This window comes from Octopus sinensis, unplaced genomic scaffold (genome assembly GCF_006345805.1).
Source record: "Octopus sinensis unplaced genomic scaffold, ASM634580v1 Contig19031, whole genome shotgun sequence".
NCBI lineage: Eukaryota > Metazoa > Mollusca > Cephalopoda > Octopoda > Octopodidae > Octopus > Octopus sinensis.
In genome coordinates this window covers 23,281-45,376 of record NW_021836170.1, presented here as the reverse complement: position 1 = coordinate 45,376, position 22,096 = coordinate 23,281, and the positions used below count along the sequence as shown (strand labels likewise).

The 22,096-nt window shown below is 33.3% G+C and overlaps 1 protein-coding gene across 1 annotated transcript; it reads left to right on the top strand.

Annotated features, from left to right (window-relative positions):
• Window positions 1-7,112: 7,112 nt before the first annotated feature.
• Window positions 7,113-7,700, top strand: LOC115231983 (tigger transposable element-derived protein 6-like). Its single transcript, XM_029801856.1, has one exon. It carries the CDS (start codon window positions 7,113-7,115, stop codon window positions 7,698-7,700), a length of 588 nt encoding a protein of 195 aa, XP_029657716.1.
• The last annotated feature ends 14,396 nt before the right edge of the window (window positions 7,701-22,096 follow it).

Genomic DNA, 22,096 nt, shown 5'->3' with positions numbered 1-22,096 from the left:
TTTGACCTTAATCCCACATAGTTTGACCTTAATCCCACTTTGTTTGACGTTAATCCCACTTTGTTTGACGTTAATCCCATTTAGTATAGGAAATGGTATAGATCGGTGATAAGCCTTAACCCATCAATCAGGCAGAGAGAGGAAGATGTGTGGGAGAGAGCGGCAGGGGCAAGCGAAATATTGACGAGTTCCATTTGCCGTCGTTTAAAGATAGATCGATCTTGGAGAAGCCAGAAGTGATCTTGTTTACGTCCTTCATAACGACTCTGGGAGTCCACCAATCGTCACGTCATCCAAGTATCAAAAGTTAATACTGGATGTAAAGTTCCGTGCAATATGGTCAACAGAGAGGGCAAGCAGCAATGGGCCCACTGGGTCACCTTACTGAATATCGAATTCAGACATGATAATATGGTCGTAAATCCAAAAAACAGCTTGGAGAAGAATACGCTAGTGTTACAATTGAAAAGAGCTCTGGTCATCAAATAGAGACAACTTCAAGCCATTTTTTCTTCGGTCCCGAAAATGGCGAGCACCAGAGGTTTTACTGTATATATTTTGGTTTAGTTTAGCGGTTCTCAACCGTGGTCCCCAGGAATTTTCGAAAAATAAAAATATATTAAAGTTAAAACTAATTGTACAATTAAGTATAAATCAAAAACATTGAAATTAATCAAGCGGTTCTCAATCGTGGTCCCCAGAAAATTTTTAGTGGTTTTAATTTTGGGAAACAATTCACTGAAACCTTCTCAACTTAGGCGCCACAAAGAGTCTGTACACCCAGAAAATTCTTCCTCACATGAATATTTTAAAGTCAAAAGAACGAAGTTTGATTCACAGCCCCACTACTTATCACTAGGGCAACCGCAAATATGACCTAAAAAATTTCAAATATGACCGATAAAATATGACTTATATGACCTTAAACGAAAAAATATATGCCCTTAATATGACCTAATAAATTTGTATTTTTATGTACTAATAAAGTTTTAATAAGGCTTATATTTAGAACTAATCACTCAAATTTATTGTAATATAACGAAAAGTAATATTTAATGTTATCATTTTTAAAGTTTCTATCCTTCTCCAACATCTTTTGAAGCATAGAAAAACTTCTTTCAATGGAAATAGTTGTTGCTGGACATTTCCATAATATCGAACAAACTTCTGGTGAACAATTATCGATCTTAGCAGTATAAATTTCTTTTAATCGATTTTTATCTATTCTTTTACGGAAATATTTAGATATTCCACATGGATCATCCCCAAAATTTATCACATTAATAAATTTAACGGCATCCTCAATGGTAAAAAAGTTTCTTGGCATTGATGTAATCCATCTAATATGTCACTATAACATGATTTTATCAATGCAAGGTTTCTTTCCAAATTAATTGAATCTAAAGCAGTTTTTACTTTATCTAAGATTTTCCCTTTTTTGTTAAATTCAGGACCAGAAACCTTTTTTGTTAAACCAATTTAAAACAAAAATAATTTGGAATTGCAATCAATTTCGATTGACGCAAGTCGTGTGTTTTGCTTCTTTTTTTATGCATTTCCGTCTGTCTGTGTTGTTCCACGTTAAAACTTTTTGAAAAGTTTACCGGAACACAACAGAACTTGCAATTAAGTCCCCCATTAGTACTTCTCGTAAATTCGTGCGGATATTTATTTAATGTTTTAGAGAGTTTGAATTCATTAGATTTTTTTGATTTAGGCATCTATTAATATACCTTTTTTCATATAAAAACCTTTATCTCACTCAACAAAAAACCGATTATATCTCACATTATAAAAAATAATTCAAATATTATTATTCAAATATTTATATTAAAAAAAATAAATATTAATCTAATTCATTAAAATATACAAAAATTTGAATATGACTTTATTTTTATAATATGACTTTATTATTGAATATGACTTATATGACCTATTAATAAGTGTTTAAATAGTTAAAAAATATAATTAAAATATTTAATTAATATAAACAAACACAAAATGACCTTATTTTGTGATAAGCATTACAGTCCGACCCCAAAATGGGGCAGACCCCAGGGGTGGGGCACCCTCGGATTTTGGGGCACCCCCGCAATTTGGGGCACTTTATTCCAAAAGTACATTTTGGCAGAAAAAAAATAAAAATCGATAAAAAATTATGGAATTTTTGGGGCACCATAAAATCATTTATAAGGAATTAAAAATAAATAAAATTATAATAAATAATTATTTTTTGTTTTATTTTCAATTTATATTTTTATTGTTGTGGTTATGGATTACGAAACTAAATTGAAGATTGCTAAAGAAATTTTGAAGAAAAATTTATCTGAGAGGCAACTAATGAAAAAGTACAACACAAGTAAAGGAACAATATCAAGAATAAAACGAAATATTGTACCTTTCTTGCAACACGGCAATACTATTTCTGAGGAATATGACACATTTAAAGCCGATAAAGATAAATTTGATGAGCAAGTCTTTGAAATATTTCAAAGACTACGCGTAGATAAAATTCCGATTTCAAACCCTATTTTGAAAAAAATTGCCTTAGTTACAGCTTCAAAAATTGGATTTACTTCTTTTAAAGCTTCCAATGGGTGGCTTGATAGATTTAAATTGCGGCATGAACTTCAATTCAAGTCAATATGTGGTGGAAAAGCTTCATGTGATTTATCTTATGTGAAAAATTATTTTGAAAAATATGACCAGAAAGTATTAAAATATGGACCTGAGAATATATTTAATTGTGATGAAACTGCGCTTTTTATAAAAAGAACTCCTCAAAATCATTTGTTGAACAAGGCGAACCGTGTTTTGGTTATAAACAAGGGAAAGAAAGACTCACTGTTCTTCTATGCTGCAGTTTAATCGGGGAAAAACTTAATCCATTGATTATTGGAAAATATAAAAAAACCTCGGTGTCTAAAAAATTTTGATGTTCAAGATTTTGGGTTATTGTATCATCTTCTCAAAATGCATGGATGACTGGAAAGACTTTTATGAGTTGGCTTACACTTATAAATGAATCGTTTTGCAAAAACAACAGAAAAAATTATTAATACTTGACAATGCGGGATGCCATAAAACTGCCGAATGTTCGAACATCGAATTTTTTTTTTTGCCGAAAAATACAACGCCCTATTTACAACCTTTGGATATGGGAATAATCAAGATTTTTAAAGATTATTATTCCTCTTTCTTAATGGAATTTTTATGTTTTCAAGATTCGAAAACGATTTTACACATTCTATTGGTAAATTAAATTTGCGTCAGGTTATGATGCTAATTTCAAAAGGATGGGAGAAAATAGATGCTAAAAGTATTGTAATTGTTGGAAGAAAATCGACAGGAACCGTGATTCTTATGCAACAAAAAACTGTCTAACAGATGAACATTTAGATCAAGTTGTTAACGAAACAATGATGGAGAATGCGAAGACATGAACAAAATGTTTATGATACATATTCAGAAACCGAAAATAGTGAAAATGTCGTAGCAAAAACAAAAGATCTGCTTAACAATTTAGAAGAAAAAATTTCTAATGTTGCACCAAGTATGCTCCGAGATTTTTTTGATTTTCGGCTGAATTGACGAACAATATCAGACAAAACTCTACAAATAAAAAGAAAATAACTGAATATTTTAGTAAAAATGTTTTTTGATGTTTATTAATGGTTTAATTTTTAAAAAAATAACAAACCCCTGTTTTTGGGGCACCCCCGCATTTTGGGGCACTTGGTGCCCTATTTAGGGGTCGGACTGTATATGACTTTTGGTTGCCCTACTTATCACTGTGAAATGGCGATGTCGTGTCTGACTTTTCTAAAAACAAAATATAGAAATAGACTACGGGACAAGATGATATGCGAGTAGCTTTGTCGAACATAGAGCCTGATATAAGTAAAATTATTCTGAGCAAACAAGATCAGAAATCTCACTAAATTACTATAAAATTTTCTGTTATTTTCATAATGTTCATGTTATTTTTATAATAAATATTCGAACATGTCTAAACCTGGCCCTGACGAGGCCAAAAATTGTGCGCTAATACCAAAAAATGTTTATTTTATTTAAGGTAGTCCCCACAAAATTTTATAGTGCAAAAGTGGTCCCCAGTCTAAAAAAAGTTGAGAACCGCTGGTTTAGTTCAAATAAACTTTAATTTTTGAAAAATAAATATAAAAAACTTTTTCATTAAAAATCTCAAAAAGTATATTTTATAGTAAATTTTATAGTAAAATATTAAATTTTCATTGAAAAAATATTATCATAATCTTCTTGAGTAACATGAAAGACGTCATTAAGAATATGGATATCCATATTGATGAGAATTCCAATTACGGAGATCACCTGATTGTAGAAACAGAGACTGCTGTATCTCCGGATATGGATGTGTTCTAAAAATTCATCAAATACTAAAGAATTGACATTTTCAAAGTACGTGTTCGCATCTAAATATAAATGTAGTATTTTAACCATATTCGCTCATTATTATTCTGTAAATTTGATGATAGTCAGAGGAAATAAGTGACATTATATTTAAAAACTCGTAAATAGCTTTGAGGCTGAGTATAAAATCTGGCGGGAATATGTGGAAATTTAAAAAAATTTTCGGGAAACAAATGATAGGAAATAAGTAGAAAGATTCGAGGAGAAGCAGAGCTGAAAATCTATGTGACAATATAATTTTTTTATCTTCGATTGGAATTTCAATGTCAGAAATCAGTCCATTCTTAATTCTATTTTTGAAAGAGCATTTTATTTTTTTAACAATTTTGCTGTCAAACAATTTTGTTATCAATAATAAAGTATCGTTGTTTTGGTCACAATCCTAATGTCAGTGAAATAATGATATTTACCATTTTTAGAAATTATTACAAATCGTAAGATATTTATTTTATGGTAAAATCTACGTATTTACCGACCTGCGCAATAATGACGTCATTTACACCGCATATGATTACGCGTTTGATCTATAAAGTATACATAGTTTTTATCAAATCCGATTAACAATCTTGGAAAACAACAAAAAACCTGTAAATTCTGGATGTGCGCCACCAGAAATGATTCTGTTTGTTGAACTTTTGTCATAGTATGTATTTGGCTGACTCTTTAGATCACTTCGAAAATCATTTAATGAGTTTCCTTGTTGAAAATAAAAACTATAAACAGCATAAAAAGTATCGTTATAGGATACAGATAACATTGTCTTTTATAAAAAAAAATTTTAAAAATAAAACAATTAATGATTAATTTCTAACTAATGCATATGCTTTCAGTCGATTCTCCATCTCTTCAAGCCAGAGCATATCTCTTTGATGGGCATACTCACGCATCTCACAAGGCCGGCCTCGTCTGTGGTCATTCTCAGGTCCGATTGAATGGCCTTAGTCGGCAAAGCTTTTCTCGTTGTTGTACTTCTTAACCCGATCTTTTAAGATTCTTCATATGGGATTATTCCAAACGTGTGTTCTGTACGCATACTCTCCAATGTTTTCCCAATAACCACCGGCTTAATGTAAGCTCGAGTGGGTTCTTCGAGACCGATTGAGTCGTAGAGATGTTTATAGAATTTACTCACAATACCTTCCCATGTCAATACTAATGGTAATATACATTGGCGTAATGGATTACTCTTAGTTCACTGGCAGGCAAATCGTATTAATAGAGCTTTTCCACCTCAACTTGCTTCAGGATTTTTGAGAGATGATCCAATAAACTTAAAAAATTCTTTATTCAATAAATGTCAATTCTATTTTGAAATATCTAAGAATCCAGATCGTCAGATGATTTCCCTTCTTCGCTTAAAAAAAGTTTGTCAATCTTCTTTTCTTTTCCCATTTCTGTGTCAAGGTTTATGTTCACCTGAGTGTCCTTGCGGCATGCCAACTCCGCAAGTTGATTGGTGGAAGAGACGTACTCTTTGTTGTCTATCTTCACTCCGTGTGAGTGTTCAATTAACATACTCTCCAGCGTCCTATTCAGCAAAACCGACTAGATGTATTTCTAGTTTCTTTTTCAATGGATAACTTATCAATGTGACTTTTAAAGAACTTTGACACAACTCCATCCCATGTCAAGACAATTGGAATAATCTTTATTTTTGCTTCTCGAAAGACCGACAGTTCTTTTACAAGCAGGTCTTATTTGTGAAATTTCTCCACTTCAACTTGCTTAAAACGCTCTTGTAAGGTAATTGCTACTTCGATTAATTTATTTCTTTTTCCCTCTTGTCATACACAAAATGTCAGGTTTATTGAATTGGAATTTCGTTTAAAACATAATTGACGTATCAACTCTGATTTCAACATTTTGGATCGACATTATTGAATGTCCTTTCAATTTCCTGCTTTGTTTAATTCTATACATTCGATATACAGTGACTCCTCTGAAATTGGCCACCTCTGAAATTGACCACACTTATAAAATTATCTTAAGAAAAATTCGAATTTCCATTGAAAGTGGCCAATTCTCAAATTGACCATAAATTTTAAAATATATTTTATATAATTTGCAAATTAATAAAATTTCAGTTATTTTATGTCTTCGAACAATTCTCGTGGTAATTATACTCGTCTCACTTTTTATCAAAAAATACAGATTTTAACTTATAAAAATCAAAATGAAGATGTTTCATGTCAGTATTTGGCTGATAGATTCGCGTCTGAATTAAAACTGGATAATTTTAAAAACTCAAATGGATACCTTCATAAATTCAAAAAGAGGCATGGTTTTCGAATGACCAAGTTACATGGAGAAATGAGAACTAATGATCCAGTAGATGTCGACTTATTTATCGAAAAATTCATAGAAATATCAAAGAGTTATAATGCCGATCAAATTTATAACTTGGACGAAACGGGATTGTATTACAAGCTGATTCCTTCGAAGAGTATTTGTAGAAACAGATTTCAAGGATATAAAAATTTCAAAGATCTTGTTTCTATTATGCTATGTTCAAATATGAGTGGAAATCATAAATTGAAACCTGTGATGATCTCGAAACCTAAAATGCCAAGATGCTTTAAATCTTATGACTATAAATGTTTCATTGATTATTATAGCTCAAAACGAGCTTGGATGACAGGAACAATTTTTACTAACTGGCTTGGATGACAGGAACAATTTTTACTAACTTTGATTACCATCTCAAAAATGAAAAAAAGCAAATTTTACTTCTCATGGACAATTGTCCTTCACATTGTGTTCCATCAAATTTGGATAACATAAAAATGTTGTTTTTTCCTCCAAATAGTACTGGTCTTATTCAACCTGTGGATTTGGGTATAATAAAAACATTTAAAACACATTTTACTCGACACAAGTTAATGTATTTGACTGATTTGTTGGAACAGCAAAATATTTCAGTATACAGTTCCTACAAAAAGTTAACTCTAAAGGATACTGTAATTTTCGTAAAAATGGCTTGGGAAGATGTGTCTGAAAAAACGATTGCAAATTGTTTTGGAATTTTAAGCAACCCATTCAAAAAGAATCATGTAGTTGAAGTTCAAGATATTGCAGTAGAAAAAACTGACATTTTTGATCCCTTAGAAGTCGAAGAATTTCTTAATTTTGAATATTCTGAAAATGATACATTTCAAGACGTTGAGGATATTGAAAATATAAAAAATGAAGAAGAAGTAGAAGCTGAAGTAGAATCCAATGAAGTAGAATCCAATGATTCAATTGACAAATAAGACATTGTGGTTAAGTTAACTAAAATTAAAAACGACCTCCTAAAAAACATTGAGAACGAACATGAAGTTCAATTGATTACATCCATAAGGCGCTATAAGGAAAATGTCATTAAAACTCAAAAAAAGCAGATGGGCATCCAATTCTACTTTAAGAACATTAATAATGCTTAATTACTTAAAATTTTCTGGATAAAAGTTGTTCTTATTCAAAATTTAATTTACACAAAAGATTGATTTTATTTCTCAAATTGGCCATTTCTCGAATTGACCACAAAAACACGTGGAACCAAAAATGGCCGATTTCAGAGGAGTCACTGTAACTGAAGATGAATACACTTAACCACTTCATTATGTCTTCGAAAATAATCACTGCTAACACATCGTGAGGCTAGATGGTCAGCAGTCTGTTTCTATTACCAGATAGAGTGACTCGGAATCTGAATGTGTCAAATTTTAAGAGGACGGTATCATTATTCAGATTGTCCGACTTCAGCGCGATCATTCTTAGCTTCCTATCACACAGAACGGGTGAGGAACTTAATCAATTATTTGCAGAATTTTGTTCATCGTACCTGGATGAAAAAATGATGAATAATTTCCTACAAATGAAAAAATGCAATAATTTAGAAGATTGTAATTTACTTTTTGAAACCACTTCATTTCACCTTTCTAACCTTTACTATTCATACGGAAAACGTGTTGAAGAAATGGAATAAGAAACTAAACTTTCTTAAAGCATTTCTTGGAAACTTGGAAGACGCCAAAGGAACTTACGGATTAGAGTCTCTATACACCCAATAAATTAAACCAACAATTGTTTACGGATGTACAGTATGGGGAAGCAATCTAGCATATACAAATGTCAAAAAATTGACAATATTCAAATGAAGATTGTAAACCTCCTAGCGAATGTCACGGGTAATCAAATTCAACCAAAGGGACTAGAAGAAATTGTGAAAGAAAACGGTGGAGACCCCAGGAAAAAAGTCAATTTTCGGGATCCCCGACCTCTTAGACAATGCGCTGTAAAACAGAGAAAAGATGCGAAGGTTTCTAAAAGAGGCTGGGATCACCTGAAATAGTTAATTATTGTTATGACGGTGTTTTTGGTCCTGATAAATAAATAAACGACATAATAAAGCAATTAGATACTTTCACGTTCGGCTTTGTCGTTGATATGATATTCAAAGATCAAAGAGGCTTAGACATAGTCAGTAAATTCTACAGATGCAAATGATTTCCTAGAGATACGGATGGATACCACAATAAATACCAATGTCTTTTTCTAAAATAATAAACCTGTTATTTTCTTCAAAACGTAACTCCTGAGTTGCCACCGAAATATCTTTTAAGTCACTCTGCGGTCCGCAAGGTGGACAACACGATTCGCAGAGATATGCTTGCTAAATATTTTTTAACCTGCAAGAGTAGCGATAACTCGTTTGTGTTGTTCAGAACAGGGCGGACATCCTTTCGGCATACCCGCGTCAGTCAAGAGGATCCTGCTTTAGGTATATTATGTACTCCTTTATTATTAAGGACTTTGGAAGAGAGTGAAAGAAAGATACTAAACCTGGAACAAGGAATGTTTAATTTTCTTTTGTTGTTTTTCCAAGATTGTTTAAATTGGGTTTTGCCGAATTTTACAAAAAAATAAAGTTATAATTAGTTATGGAGAGTAGTCTGTACGGATCGCTCAGCAGTTTCCTCTAAATATTGCAACACTGAGCAGTTTCCTTTAAATATGGCACATTATTTTCATTTAAAAGCGAGAGACGTTGTTTATGTAGAAAACTGGGCCTTAAATTCTTAGATTAAAGTGATAGAATAGTGGCATTAAATATAAATAGGAATGTGCCCGCATTAACTTGATGAATCGTCAAAAATTTATGGATGTCCTTACAAAATTCCTTGACGAATCCTCTATCTGGAGAATTAAAACTATACTATAAAGGAAAGATCAATGTGGCGGCATACGCAGATGATGTGAATATTATTTCCTCCGACAGGAATGCTCTAGAATGCCTATTGGAAGTGATGGCAAATAAACTTGCTGAGTCGTTCCTAAATGTAAATGTGGAGAAAACAGAATTTAGTGAACTTGTCAAATAAAAGTCTAAGCTGGACGAACATTGGCGAAAAGTTAAGAAACTTAGATCCCTATTTAGAGGCGATCAAGACGTGATAATGCGTAAAACACATGCAAACAGCGCACTACACAGCCTAAAAAATAATTTTGTTATGATCAACTACATATATTATTTACTTCCAATTTTCAAAAAAAAGTTAATTGAACAGGTTTTGTATTAAAAAACATTTATTTATAAAGAAAACTAACATCTTATGTCACAGTCGGATAAATAAACACGCGAATAAATAGACACCTAGCTTAAAAATATTTAAAAAATATATCAATAGTTATTTTATACATCAATATTAACAATTAGTTAAATATTTTAGAGAAATATTGTACTTTTTAATTTATAAAAAAAGCGTGGAACTATGCGTATTGTGAAGCTCAGCAAAGAAATTCTTGAAAAAATCAAAAAAATCAGAGAAAACCAAGAAGAAAACTCATTATACGACAGTCCCAGCAGAAAACAACGATTTAGGCTAAAGCAGCTTGCGAAAAACATATGCTTTGAAAATAGAAATGTATTCTTTATTAAAAATTCAGCCAAATTGCGATTGCGACCAGAACCGCTGAGTTAGGGCTTAATAGGAGTTTCTGTCAAGTTAGAGTTGGTTTTAAAAATTAGGATTTAGTAAAAGTTTGAAATTAATTGGATTGGTACAATTAGGTTTAGGGTTGGTTACGTTAAGCGTTAGGGTTTGGTTAGGGTTAGGCTTAATTATTTTTAGCGTTAGGGTTTTGTTAGTGTTTGGGTTGGCTTTTAGAATGTCATTGAGTTGAAGCTGAGGTATTGCTTTGAAAATGGAAATGTATATACCAGATCTCATTGATCTATGCAGATATTCTGAAATTAACGATAAATTCTCTTGGGTATTTTAGATGAGCTAACGATTTTGTTTAAAATTTTTCATCTAAATTTTTTAGCTATCTTTAATTTCTTTCTTGCTTTCATAACAAAGATATAAAGTTTCAAAAAAAAAAAAAATTTTTTTAAGAATTGGAAGCCCGCATAGGGTTTGGGTTAATTGTTTAAGATTTGAGTTAGGATTAGGAGCAGACGAAGCTTTTATATGGAATCTAGAATTTTTTTCTATTTTCTAATGTAAATTTTAATTATTATCTCAATTTTAACAGATTTATTTACAATTTTAAATCATTATTTTTTAATGGTTAACCAAAAATCAAATAGATTTCTCGATAATCAATAAAAATTGTTGATGTCAGTGGGATGTTGGTTTTTTCGAGACCCTGCTTTTTTCAACAGGTACCAAAATTATTAAAAATGTGTTTAAAGTGAGATTTGGAAAAAATTAACATGTATTTTGTATGGTAATATTGCTTAAAAATGAAATTTTGAAAGTGTCCATTTATTCGCATGTCCATTTATCCGACTGTGACATCTTATAAAAATTTATTTTTCAAATTATTTAAATTTTTAAAAATTTCGAGAATTTTTTTCACCATATAAATTAATTTTCGCCGTCCGATTTAAATGATTTTTGGCCCTGCAGACATTGCTGTGTTTTCGTTAATTCCGATACTGCCTATTGTCCAAATTGTCATTGAGGCACTAATGCGGAAATTGCCAGTAATTGCACATCTTCAGCCTATATAGGGAAATTTTGAGCGGTATTTGGTCGGGGATCGGAATCTCCATCTAATTCCATGCACATTGTCACTAATCGCGAACTTTAAATCCGCAATTTTTATTACATGAGTTGTTTACGAAACCTTTATGACCAACTTCCACTTTTTCTGGCTTGCTTTGGGATACATTCTAGGAGCTCTTATTTCTGGAGAATTGTTAATTCCTCATTTTTTCAAAAATAAGATCTTAAACGGATTTCAGGTCCTCATTTTTTATTTTTTTAGATTTTTACAAATCGGTTCAATTCTGAGCTCATAGAACGGGCAGTCAGTGTGGTTTATGTTTTTCAAACTGTAAACACTACCAAGCATTTTATAGGTCGCTTATCTCTCTGTCGTTATGTATGTTCCTGCAAATTTTCTCCGTCTCAGTATGATTGACTAAATAATTTGTCAGTAACTGGATTTGATCTTTGGGTGTATATTCTGATCATTTCTCGGATTTGCGTAATCTACACGACAATTGTCAGACTATTCGTAGCTATATTAGGGAGGCGTCAGGTTGGTAATACTGTCCGACATGATCCAAATGATTTTCATTGCAATCGGAATTCTAGTTATTTTAGCACTGTCGACATCAAAAGTTGACAAATCGTTCCATCAAATTCTTAATGAGGCTGCTCAAAATACTGAATTAAACGGATTCGGGTCTGAATTGTTACTTATAGTTTTGCTTAGAATAATAAACGCAATCTGCTGAGATTGAGCGGTTCTAAGCATAGGTGTGAGGGACAGCCCTGAAACAAGCACTCCAAAAACAAAACCTATCATTATAAACTGAAATACATACACAAAATTCGCAAAATTAGAAGGGATTTTGAATCTTGGTTTTCTACATTCCACTTTTACAGAGATCACGGAGTTTAACCCCGAAGACAAAGTACTAATACTTTTCAAGAAAATTTACCTTAATGCGGCTGAGAATAATGTCCCAATAAAAAGCCCAGCCAGTCCTTTATACTTTGAAAGAACGTTAGTTACAAGATAGAACAAGATCTAGAAATTTATCAAAACTTTAAACGTCGAATTTTGTTAAATTTTGTTCCTTTAACATCTCCTTAGTAACTAGTTGCTTAGCTACGATCCCAATAAATCCACAAAGAGTGAAAAACGTACAATTTCCGAGCAAGTGTAAATACAACGCCCTTTAATAGAATAGGATTCGTACAGTTTAGCCTTCTTCACGGACCCCAAACCTAAGTAGCGTTGAATCATGGTCTGATTGGACCCATAAATGCTTGACGTGAGGAAAATTGCCAAAATCAATTTTTGGAATATTCTAAAACTATAAGTAACAATTCAGACCCGAATCCGTTTAATTCAGTATTTTGAGCAGCCTCATTAAGAATTTGATGGAACGATTTGTCGACTTTTGATGTCGACAGTGCTAAAATAACTAGAATTCCAATTGCGATGAAAATCATTTGGATCATGTCGGACAGTATTACCAACCTGACGCCTCCCTAATATAGATACGAATATTCTGACAATTGTCGTGTAGATTACGCAAATCCCAGAAATGATCAGAATAGACGCATAAAGATCAATTCCAGCTACTGGCAAATTATTTAGTCAATCATACTGAGACGGAGAAAATTTGCAGGAACATACATAACGACAGAGAGATAAACGACCTATAAAATGTTTGGTAGTGTTTACAGTTTGAAAAACATAAACCACACTGACTGCCCGTTCTATGAGCTCAGAATTGAACCGATTTGTAAAAATCTAAAAAAAATAAAAATGAGGACCTGAAATCCATTTAAGATCTTATTTTTGAAAAAATGAGGAATTAACAATTCTCCAGAAATTAGAGCTCCTGGAATGTATCCCAAAGCAAGCCAGAAAAAGTGGAAGTTGGTCATATAGGTTTCGTAAACAACTCCTGTAATAAAAATTGCGGATTGAAAGTTCGCGATTAGTGACAATGTGCATGGAATTAGATGGAGATTCCGATCCCCGACCAAATACCGCTCAAAATTTCCCTATATAGGCTGAAGATGTGCAATTACTGGCAATTTCCGCATTAGTGCCTCAATGACAATTTGGACAATAGGCAGTATCGGAATTAACGAAAACACAGCAATGTCTGCAGGGCCAAAAATCATTTAAATCGGACGGCGAAAATTAATTTATATAGTGAAAAAAATTCTCAAAATTTTTAACAATTTAAATAATTTGAAAAATAAATTTTTATAAGATGTTAGTTTTCTTTATAAATAAATGTTTTTTAATACAAAACCTGTTCAATTAACTTTTTTTGAAAATTGAAAGTAAATAATCTATGTAGTTGATCATAACAAAAATTATTGGAACAAATTGACTTTATTTTTAAAAATTAATTTTAGCTAGCAAACGTTTTATCATGCAGTTTTTTTCAATTATTATTATTATTATTAAACAATAACCGCTGCACCTGTCACCACCTATAGGGATTTGGGATCTTTGTTGTTCATTTTTTGTCGGGAAAATTTTAAAGACCTCATTATCGGGGATATTCTTAATACGTTCGATTTTTGGAGGGCCTCCTCGTTTTGGACTATTTCTCCGATATTAGCTAATTATAATGGGAAAGGATTCTGACAGTTTATCTGTATTTTGCTAATTTGAAGTTGGTGTGCGCATACACATAGACAGACACACACCATACCAATTTATTATTAAGATTTAGGTTGCATTTTAATTAAAAAGCATATTTCATGAACATGGATCTTCTATGATTTTATAATTAGACAACGATAAAGAATTTAAAAATTCTGACATTAGGACGCTTACTTATGAATTGATTTAAGTCTGTATCATAAACACGCCTTCTAACAACACAAAGAGAAATATATGAAACAATCAATATCCTATTTTCTATCAAAAAAATTTTTGTATAATTTTAACTACCTATTTAAGTGATTCTAAACATTTAAATAAATATCTGAAACATTTATTAAAAAACCAAGATTTTAAGTAATCATTAATAGTTTTTTTGACTGATATTTTCTCTATTTTTTTGCATTTTTATTAAACTTTCAAGCATATTCACATTAAAATGATCGTCATGTAAAAATGTTTTTGAGGTCCGAAACACATTTATCGCGTCTCGATGTGTGATACATTTGTTTCTTTGACAATCTTCTATAATTAAATTGTCCAACTTGTCATTTTCATCGTTATTGTTTTGTAGAAATTCATAAAGTTCGTATTTTCAGAGTACGTAAAGTCTATAAACTCCTCTTCTTTTATGGTGTGACATGGTTTGCGTGACACCTATGGGCCCTGGTCCATTTATTTTTCCTTTCTTTTGTGGCCGAGGAGACATCCGGTTTCGCAGTGAAATCACTGATGACGGTGTCACTCGTCAATCCGGTGCATTTAATATGAATGGAACCTTCAGGCGGAATGATAAGATTGAGATTCGAATCAGGGAGCTTTGCAAAACTGCCCAAATCCTTCAAGCACTGCATCATCCGGCCGAAAATTCCATTGCTCGCCAAATTCTCTTATTCGCCACGTTTTAGTATTAAAAAAAATAATAATTTATTATTACAAAAATAATTTTGTGAATATTTATACCGCGTATCTTTTTGTGTAACATGAGGAAGTGTTCTAGTTTATCTTATAATCAAAAAGAGAAATTATAATTTATCTTGTTGATAACTCTTCTCTGAGTTTTTATTTTCTTATCTTGCCTGGAAAAATGCGTCGGTGGATACAATATCAAAATGTTTTCAGCACGCCAAATGGAAAAAAAGCATTGAAGAACCTATTAAGGGAGACCATAAAATAAAAAATTTCGGACAATTATAGATAAATTAATGATCCCAGATCCCATATGTGACATGGTTTGCGCGATACCTATGGTTTGCGCGATACCTGACGTGACCTTGAAATGTACAATTATGACATTGATGGGATTAAATTATAAATCTTTTAATTAGACCGCGACTCATTCTTATCATTTAATAATTTACTAAATTAGCTAAAGACTCTCTCATTTTGACAAAAAATTATATTTATAGGAATTTAATTATCAGAAATTAATTTTTTTTTGGTGGAAAACCTAAATTTCTTGAATTATTTCTAGCGTGCAAGTATATTTGCAGCAATGTCCTCGTACAAAGGTTATGTAAAGAATAGTTTGGAATATCAAATTTTAAAAGATGCTTTACAGGATAAATTTCCTGAATATCTTACAAAGCAAAAAAAATATAGACTAGTTAAGAAAATTGAAAATTTTACTGTAATTAATGAAAGGTATCATACAAATTGTAAATGTATAGATTGTATCTTAAATGTGCGAATTCAGATCACAAGCTAGTGATTTGTCTAGACAATGGATTTTAACGGTCATTGACGTATATAGCAGGTTAGTTTTTTATCAATTTTTATAGATTTGCATTTGCGAGGCCGCTCTACACTAAGTCCTCAAATGAAGTTTGTGAAAACCTTAGATCATTATTTTTCTTAAATGGTCCGTGTCAATTTCTTCAGTCCGATAATGGGACTGAATTCAAGAATCGTGAAATGACCAATCTATGTGAGGAATTCAATATCAAACGAATTCACGGAAGGCCAAACAATCCCCGCTCACAAGGGATTGTCGAACGCTTCAACCAGTCAATTACAAGAAAAATGGCAAAATGATCGACAATGATAAAAAAAGTGGCTGGAAAAATTAGAAAATGCAGTGTACAGTTATAACATTTCTGTCCACTCATCTTCTAATGAGAGCCCTTTTGAAAGATACCGGGGAATAAGTGGAATAAATACAATATTTTGGTTGTAATTATAAAATTATTCCTTAGATAATTCAAGTAATGATTTGTTGAGTCCTGATCAAGTCGATGATGCAAACAATTGTCCGAGTCCAATTGAAAATTCATGTAATTTGAATTCTATATGTAGATGATTGTAATTATTCGTTTACAAGTCCGAAAAGATTCAGTTCGAAATCACCCCATTGATCCTAATTCTAATTATTACAAAGCGATGAACAGAAAAATGAATGTTCACAATAGTAAGTATGAATTTAGTGTTGGTGATAAGGTATGCATAAAAATTAATGTTTAGGTTCGAGTTAAAAAAGACTTTGGAACAAATCCTTCGTTGCGACTGGATAAGTTTGAATCTCCATATTATCCATCTGCAGAAATTATCAGTATTTTATCGAACAATCGCGTTGAGGTAGTTTAAACATTTAAATTTAATAGATAAAAAATTCGATGAGCGAAATTTCGATTGTGCCAATGTCCAGACTTAAAAAATAATTAACAAGTTATTATTCTTTGAAGTTTAATATTAATTACAATATTGACATTAAGTTAAGCTTCAAGGTCACGTCAGGTAACACGCGGCCCATAGGTGTCACGCAAACCATGTCACATAATATATTGTTCTCATCTTGCGGCAGGGCTTGTTGTTAGTAAAAATGGCATTTTTTCCAAAAAAGTGGCGAGTTATAGAAATGGCGAGCAACAGAGGGTAAACTTAATGTATGTTGATTAGGGAATAGATGAATTGCCATGATGACTGCCAGCAGGTTATGGTAAACAATTTGAGGTTCAAATAAAATCGTTTAGAACTAGAAGAATATCAGGAAAATAATGTAAATATAATAAGTGGATTCTCAACTTTTAGTATGAATCGTTGCTAATTTTGTTGACAAGGGATTGGGGAAAGTACCTAAAAAGAAGAGGTTTATGTGTTCATTTGACCTGAAATAACCATGTAATTTAATTAAATAATAGCTCCGGTGATCCAGAAAATTATTTTCAAAACCATCATTTTTGAAGTTACTTCAGAAGCCAACAAATTAGTAAAATTTTTTTACAACGGAAAATCATGTAGTCTCCCTTCGTAACTGAATAGTTATTTCCATGTCGTCGCTACAAAGGTGAACTACGATGATGGCACTTTTCCTGTATGAACTAAGAATTCAAGAATGTACGGAGAAAGCCCGTTCACTCTATTTTGTTTAATTGGTATGATGATTTGGACGTGGATCTGAAGGAATTGTCTTGGTGGTTATCACATGGAAATAACTCACTGAGAACCAAGGGGCTGCCGTGTCTAATACGGGAACTTATTATTTCCGACAATGCTAGAGCATTGTGCAGTCACTTTAACTGAGTCAGAAAAACAGTTAATCATTTAGATGTGGTCAAATGATAAATAGTGACTACCTACGAAGACACAACGAAATAATGAAGTGTATACATCAGAATTAATGCAAGGAGTATGGAATTAAGAAATCTAGAAAATTGAAAATCCACTCTGTTGAGTCAGTGGCTGCGAATAACTCTGTGGAGATTTGTGTTGACCTGACAATAAAGACAAGCCGCACATCTTCGTACTCGACAAAATGAGGAACATAATCATGCTTATAAGTCAGGTTGAGGTGGAAAAGCTCCATAAATACGATTTGCTTTCCAGTAAACTCAGAGTAATTCACAACGCCAAGGTTACAGGTGCCATTTTTATTAACATAGACGACGTTTATAATGCGACTCAATCGGTCTCAAAGAACATACACGAGCTTACATTCAGTCTGTGGTTATTCGGAAAAGATTGGAGAGTATGCGTAAAGAACATAAGTTTGAAATAATTCTGCCGGAAGAATGTCAAAAGTCTTGATTTAAAACAAAGGAGAAAGTTTGCCGAGTGTGGGTAGGTATTGAGTCAGACTTGATAGCGACCACAGAGGAGCCTGGTCCTGTGAGATGGATGAGTGTGGGCATTGAAAAGATTGGCTCTGGTTCAAAGAGGAAGAGAATCGACTGAGAGCAGACGCATTAATTAAAAATTAATAATTAATCGTTTTGGTTAATTAATTTGTTTTTTTAAATATTATAATAATAAAAATATTATATGGCTAAACTAATTTTAAACTAATTTTTAAATAATTTGGTTTATTTATATGGATAAGCGTTTGGTTGTTAATTCTGGTCAATTTCCTGTATCTTTAACTTGTGTAAATACTCGGTTAACTGCGCAAGAAAAGCTTCAGAAAAGGTAAACTAAAAGTATTAACCACTATATAGAAAAGTAAAGAACCGAATTGCTGCTCAAATAGCTCGTGACAGGAAAAAAATCTACGTGAGCTCTCTAGAAGAGCAGTTGTTGACCTTGGAAGAGACCAACGCTCAACTTAAGCTTCAAAATTTGCAATTAATGAAACGCAATCAACTTTTAACTCAAAAACTTTTAAACCCATCTGAGGGAACTAGGAGGATTGAGGAAGTGTCGTTTCCAAACAAGTCTGCAGAACTTGAATCTTCTCCGCAGTGGAAGATGACGACACTTTTCTCTCTACTCCTTTTTGCCCAGAGAACTCAAAGGGATTGGGAGAGCTCGTTATATTGGACGAAGACCCTATTGGTGGAGACGATAAGATGTTTCTCAATTCGTCCTCTAATGAGCCTACTTTTTCATATTTGGAACCATTTGATAACATTTTTTATTCCTGGGATAATATTTTTGGGGGTGACACTAATTTTCCTCCAGTTGAGCCGGCAAGCCTTCAAATGGATGAATCTTGTGAAACAAATTATTTGGAGAGTCGTCCAGATTGGTCTGAAAACTTTGATTTTATTCGATTTGACCCACTTCATTGGCCTTCTATTTGAAACGGTGACTTGACATATTTATTAATCGAATGTTATATTGGTTATTCTTATTAATTTTTATTGGTTTGGTCACATATGTTCCATATGGCAGATATTGTGGCAATTTTTAAATTAATCAATATAGCTTATCACTAAATATTCCCTCGGGGATTTTTTAACTGCAAAGTTCCTTCCTTATATAATTGTCTCCTAATTAGGGTGCAGCATTGCTTCCTAACTGGTTTTAACACTGCTGTCTTACTCTAATGAATCTAGTTCAAGCTCATTAAAACCACTTGTCTTTTAAAAAATTATAACCACTTAAACATCCAACCATTATACCTATCCATGTCTAGACAAATGAAATATCAGACTACAGTTGTAACAACAACAAGCCCTGCCGCAAGATGAGAACGGAATGTTAACATCTCGCTTGGGCCAGCCACATAAGATCAAAACAGAGAGAGAACATGTTATTAAGAAACTAACTAATCCAAAGGAAGACAATCCAAACGAAGACATGGGTCTCTGCTTCATCTATTTTTCTTTTCGAGTGTGGCTGAAGTAGACATCCGGTTCCGCAGTGGTATCACTGATAACGGCGTCACTCGTCAATCCGGGGTGCATGTAATCCGGGGTGCATATAATATGCATGGAACCTTCGGCCGAAATGATAACAGTTGTAAACTTTGTCTAAGAAATTAACAACTGTACCGCTTCAAGAAAGTTTGACGTAAATAAGAAACTGGTAAGAAATTGGAAACACAATGCAACATACCTATGCAAAGAAACAAATGTGCTATTAAAAAAGCTTCCGGGGGCCAGCACTTGAACAAGAACTTGTATACTGGGTCGAGAAGCAACAAAAGTATGGGCTTGTCGTCACATTAATTTTAAATCAAAACTTGATTATCCACCAGACTAAACAAATTAAAGACTTAATTAAAAGTAATTGTTTTCAGATTCGCATAAGAATCCATTGTTCAGTTTAAAGCGTTTACTTTCTCATGAATCCAGGACACAACGCAGACTTAATAACTGTCCGCACAGGTTACATCCTATACGAGAAACTTCCCCTCGCTGTATGGAAAGACCGTCATTCTGTCCGACGCTTACCGTCTCCGCGATCAAGACCAGTGAGCTCCAGAACATAAGGGAAGCTTGCGCATTAAGGCCCCGTTTGACGACGTTGTTCAAATTGGGGTGTCTCGGAGTACGTCTAGCACTTAACCGGCAGGAATGAGGGTGGAGGGCATCAGAGTCTATCAACTGCCCACACTTGCACGGGTGGGGATGGCAAAGAGGGATTCCTAGTCGAAGACAGGTACCGAGTCGAACTGACTAATCATACAAGAGTAAACCGGCTGAGGATAGTGGGACGGCATTTAACCAGTCCGCTGAGTGTGGTTGCGCGGCTGCGTTCATTGATGCGAGTTCAATTTGTAAAAAAATGTCGGATAATCACTGTCGGAGCAGACGAGTTATTTACTTAAGGAATCACATAAGTGACCCCGGAAAATAACCTTTCTGGAATCGAGCCAGGGTCAAGTGCAAACTTTCAATTGCTCGAAACATACAATCATGAAGTGGTTTGCAGTTTTTTAGAAATAAATTATACATCTCATTGATCCCAATTGTCTTCCAGTGAGAGAAATGGGTTACTACTTCATTGAACTTCTAACGGATGTCAGACACCACAAAACTTGGTAATCATGAGAGTATCAGATATACAAAAGCAAAACGACTTACTCATAGTGGACCTGATTTCCACATACTTCCTCATGTGTCAGGCATTTTGGCCTCATGCGGGTAACCTCCTTCGTCTCTCCATGCAACCGCCAATAGAACAGTCTGGAATTTAACTGAGACAAGTTGTTCTCTCGCCTTCCCTGACACCGAAATTCGTGGGTTGAGAGCTTCTTCTGATAAAAAACAATCAACTCCATCCTCTTTGCCTGCACACATTTCAATTCATTAAAATTCCATTTGGCAGGGTGTGCTCGACGAAATTTCCATCAACTCTTTGTCCCAAGCTTCTGTGTGATTCCTTCATAGGTTGTCTGTGCCAAGTACAAATAGAGATAAATATCGTCCATTGTCTCTGGAGCATTACGCACGATCGCGTAAGATATTGCACAATTGATGCAACTCATAACGTCAGTCCTGAGTTGCCACCTAGATATATTTCGGGTCATTCTGCGGTCCGTAATGAGGAAAAAACAATTCTCAGAGAGTAGGGATGTCTACTTAATACCTTGCTAACCTGCAAAAATAGGGCTAACTCGCTACTCTGGTGCTCGTTTTGTTGAGAACATGAGCATCCTGACGGCGTAATCGCAGAAAAAGTTTTCCTTCGCAAGCCTGAAAAGAAGTTTTAGCCAGGTTCTTCAGTGCATTCAGAGACAAATTCGCGCAAAAACGTAATTTGAAGCATTGAAGAAAAATAGGTCAAAAATTCCTGGACATCCTGGAAGCTCTTCCCAGCACTTGCGAAAGAGTAGATTTAACCTAGTCCTTACGGGTCGTGCACTCAGTCCCTTTTGCGATGGCAAGACTCTCCATCGAAGGTCTCCCTCTCCGACGCGTTTGTCCATCCTGCTCTAAATATATTATGAATAATAACATTGTTATTTTCTCTTTCAGGAGGAGTTCACATCAAGATATAAGCAGGTTTTTTTTAAAATGAATTTGTATAACTAAACAACAACACGTAAGATTTCGCTTGTACCAGACACAGAATTTTTCAAGAGCAAGAGATAACAAGTAAGTTGGTTATTCTAATTAATTTCTAGTTGAGGCATAGATAAATTTCTCTTGTCTTTTGAGTTTTCTTTTTATTCAAGTGTGGCTGTTCAAGTTTCCAAGAAATGCTTTAAGAAAGTTTAGTTTCTTATTCCATTTCTTCAACACGTTTTCCGTATGGGGAATAAAGGTTAGAAAGGTGAAATGAAGTGGTTTCAAAAAGTAAATTACAATCTTCTAAATAATTGCATTTTTTCATTTGTAGAAAAATTATTCAT

Excerpts from the sequence above, each read along its gene's own strand:
- LOC115231983 (XM_029801856.1), top strand. The coding sequence starts at position 7,113 with ATGACAGGAACAATTTTTACTAACTTTGATTACCATCTCAAAAATGAA.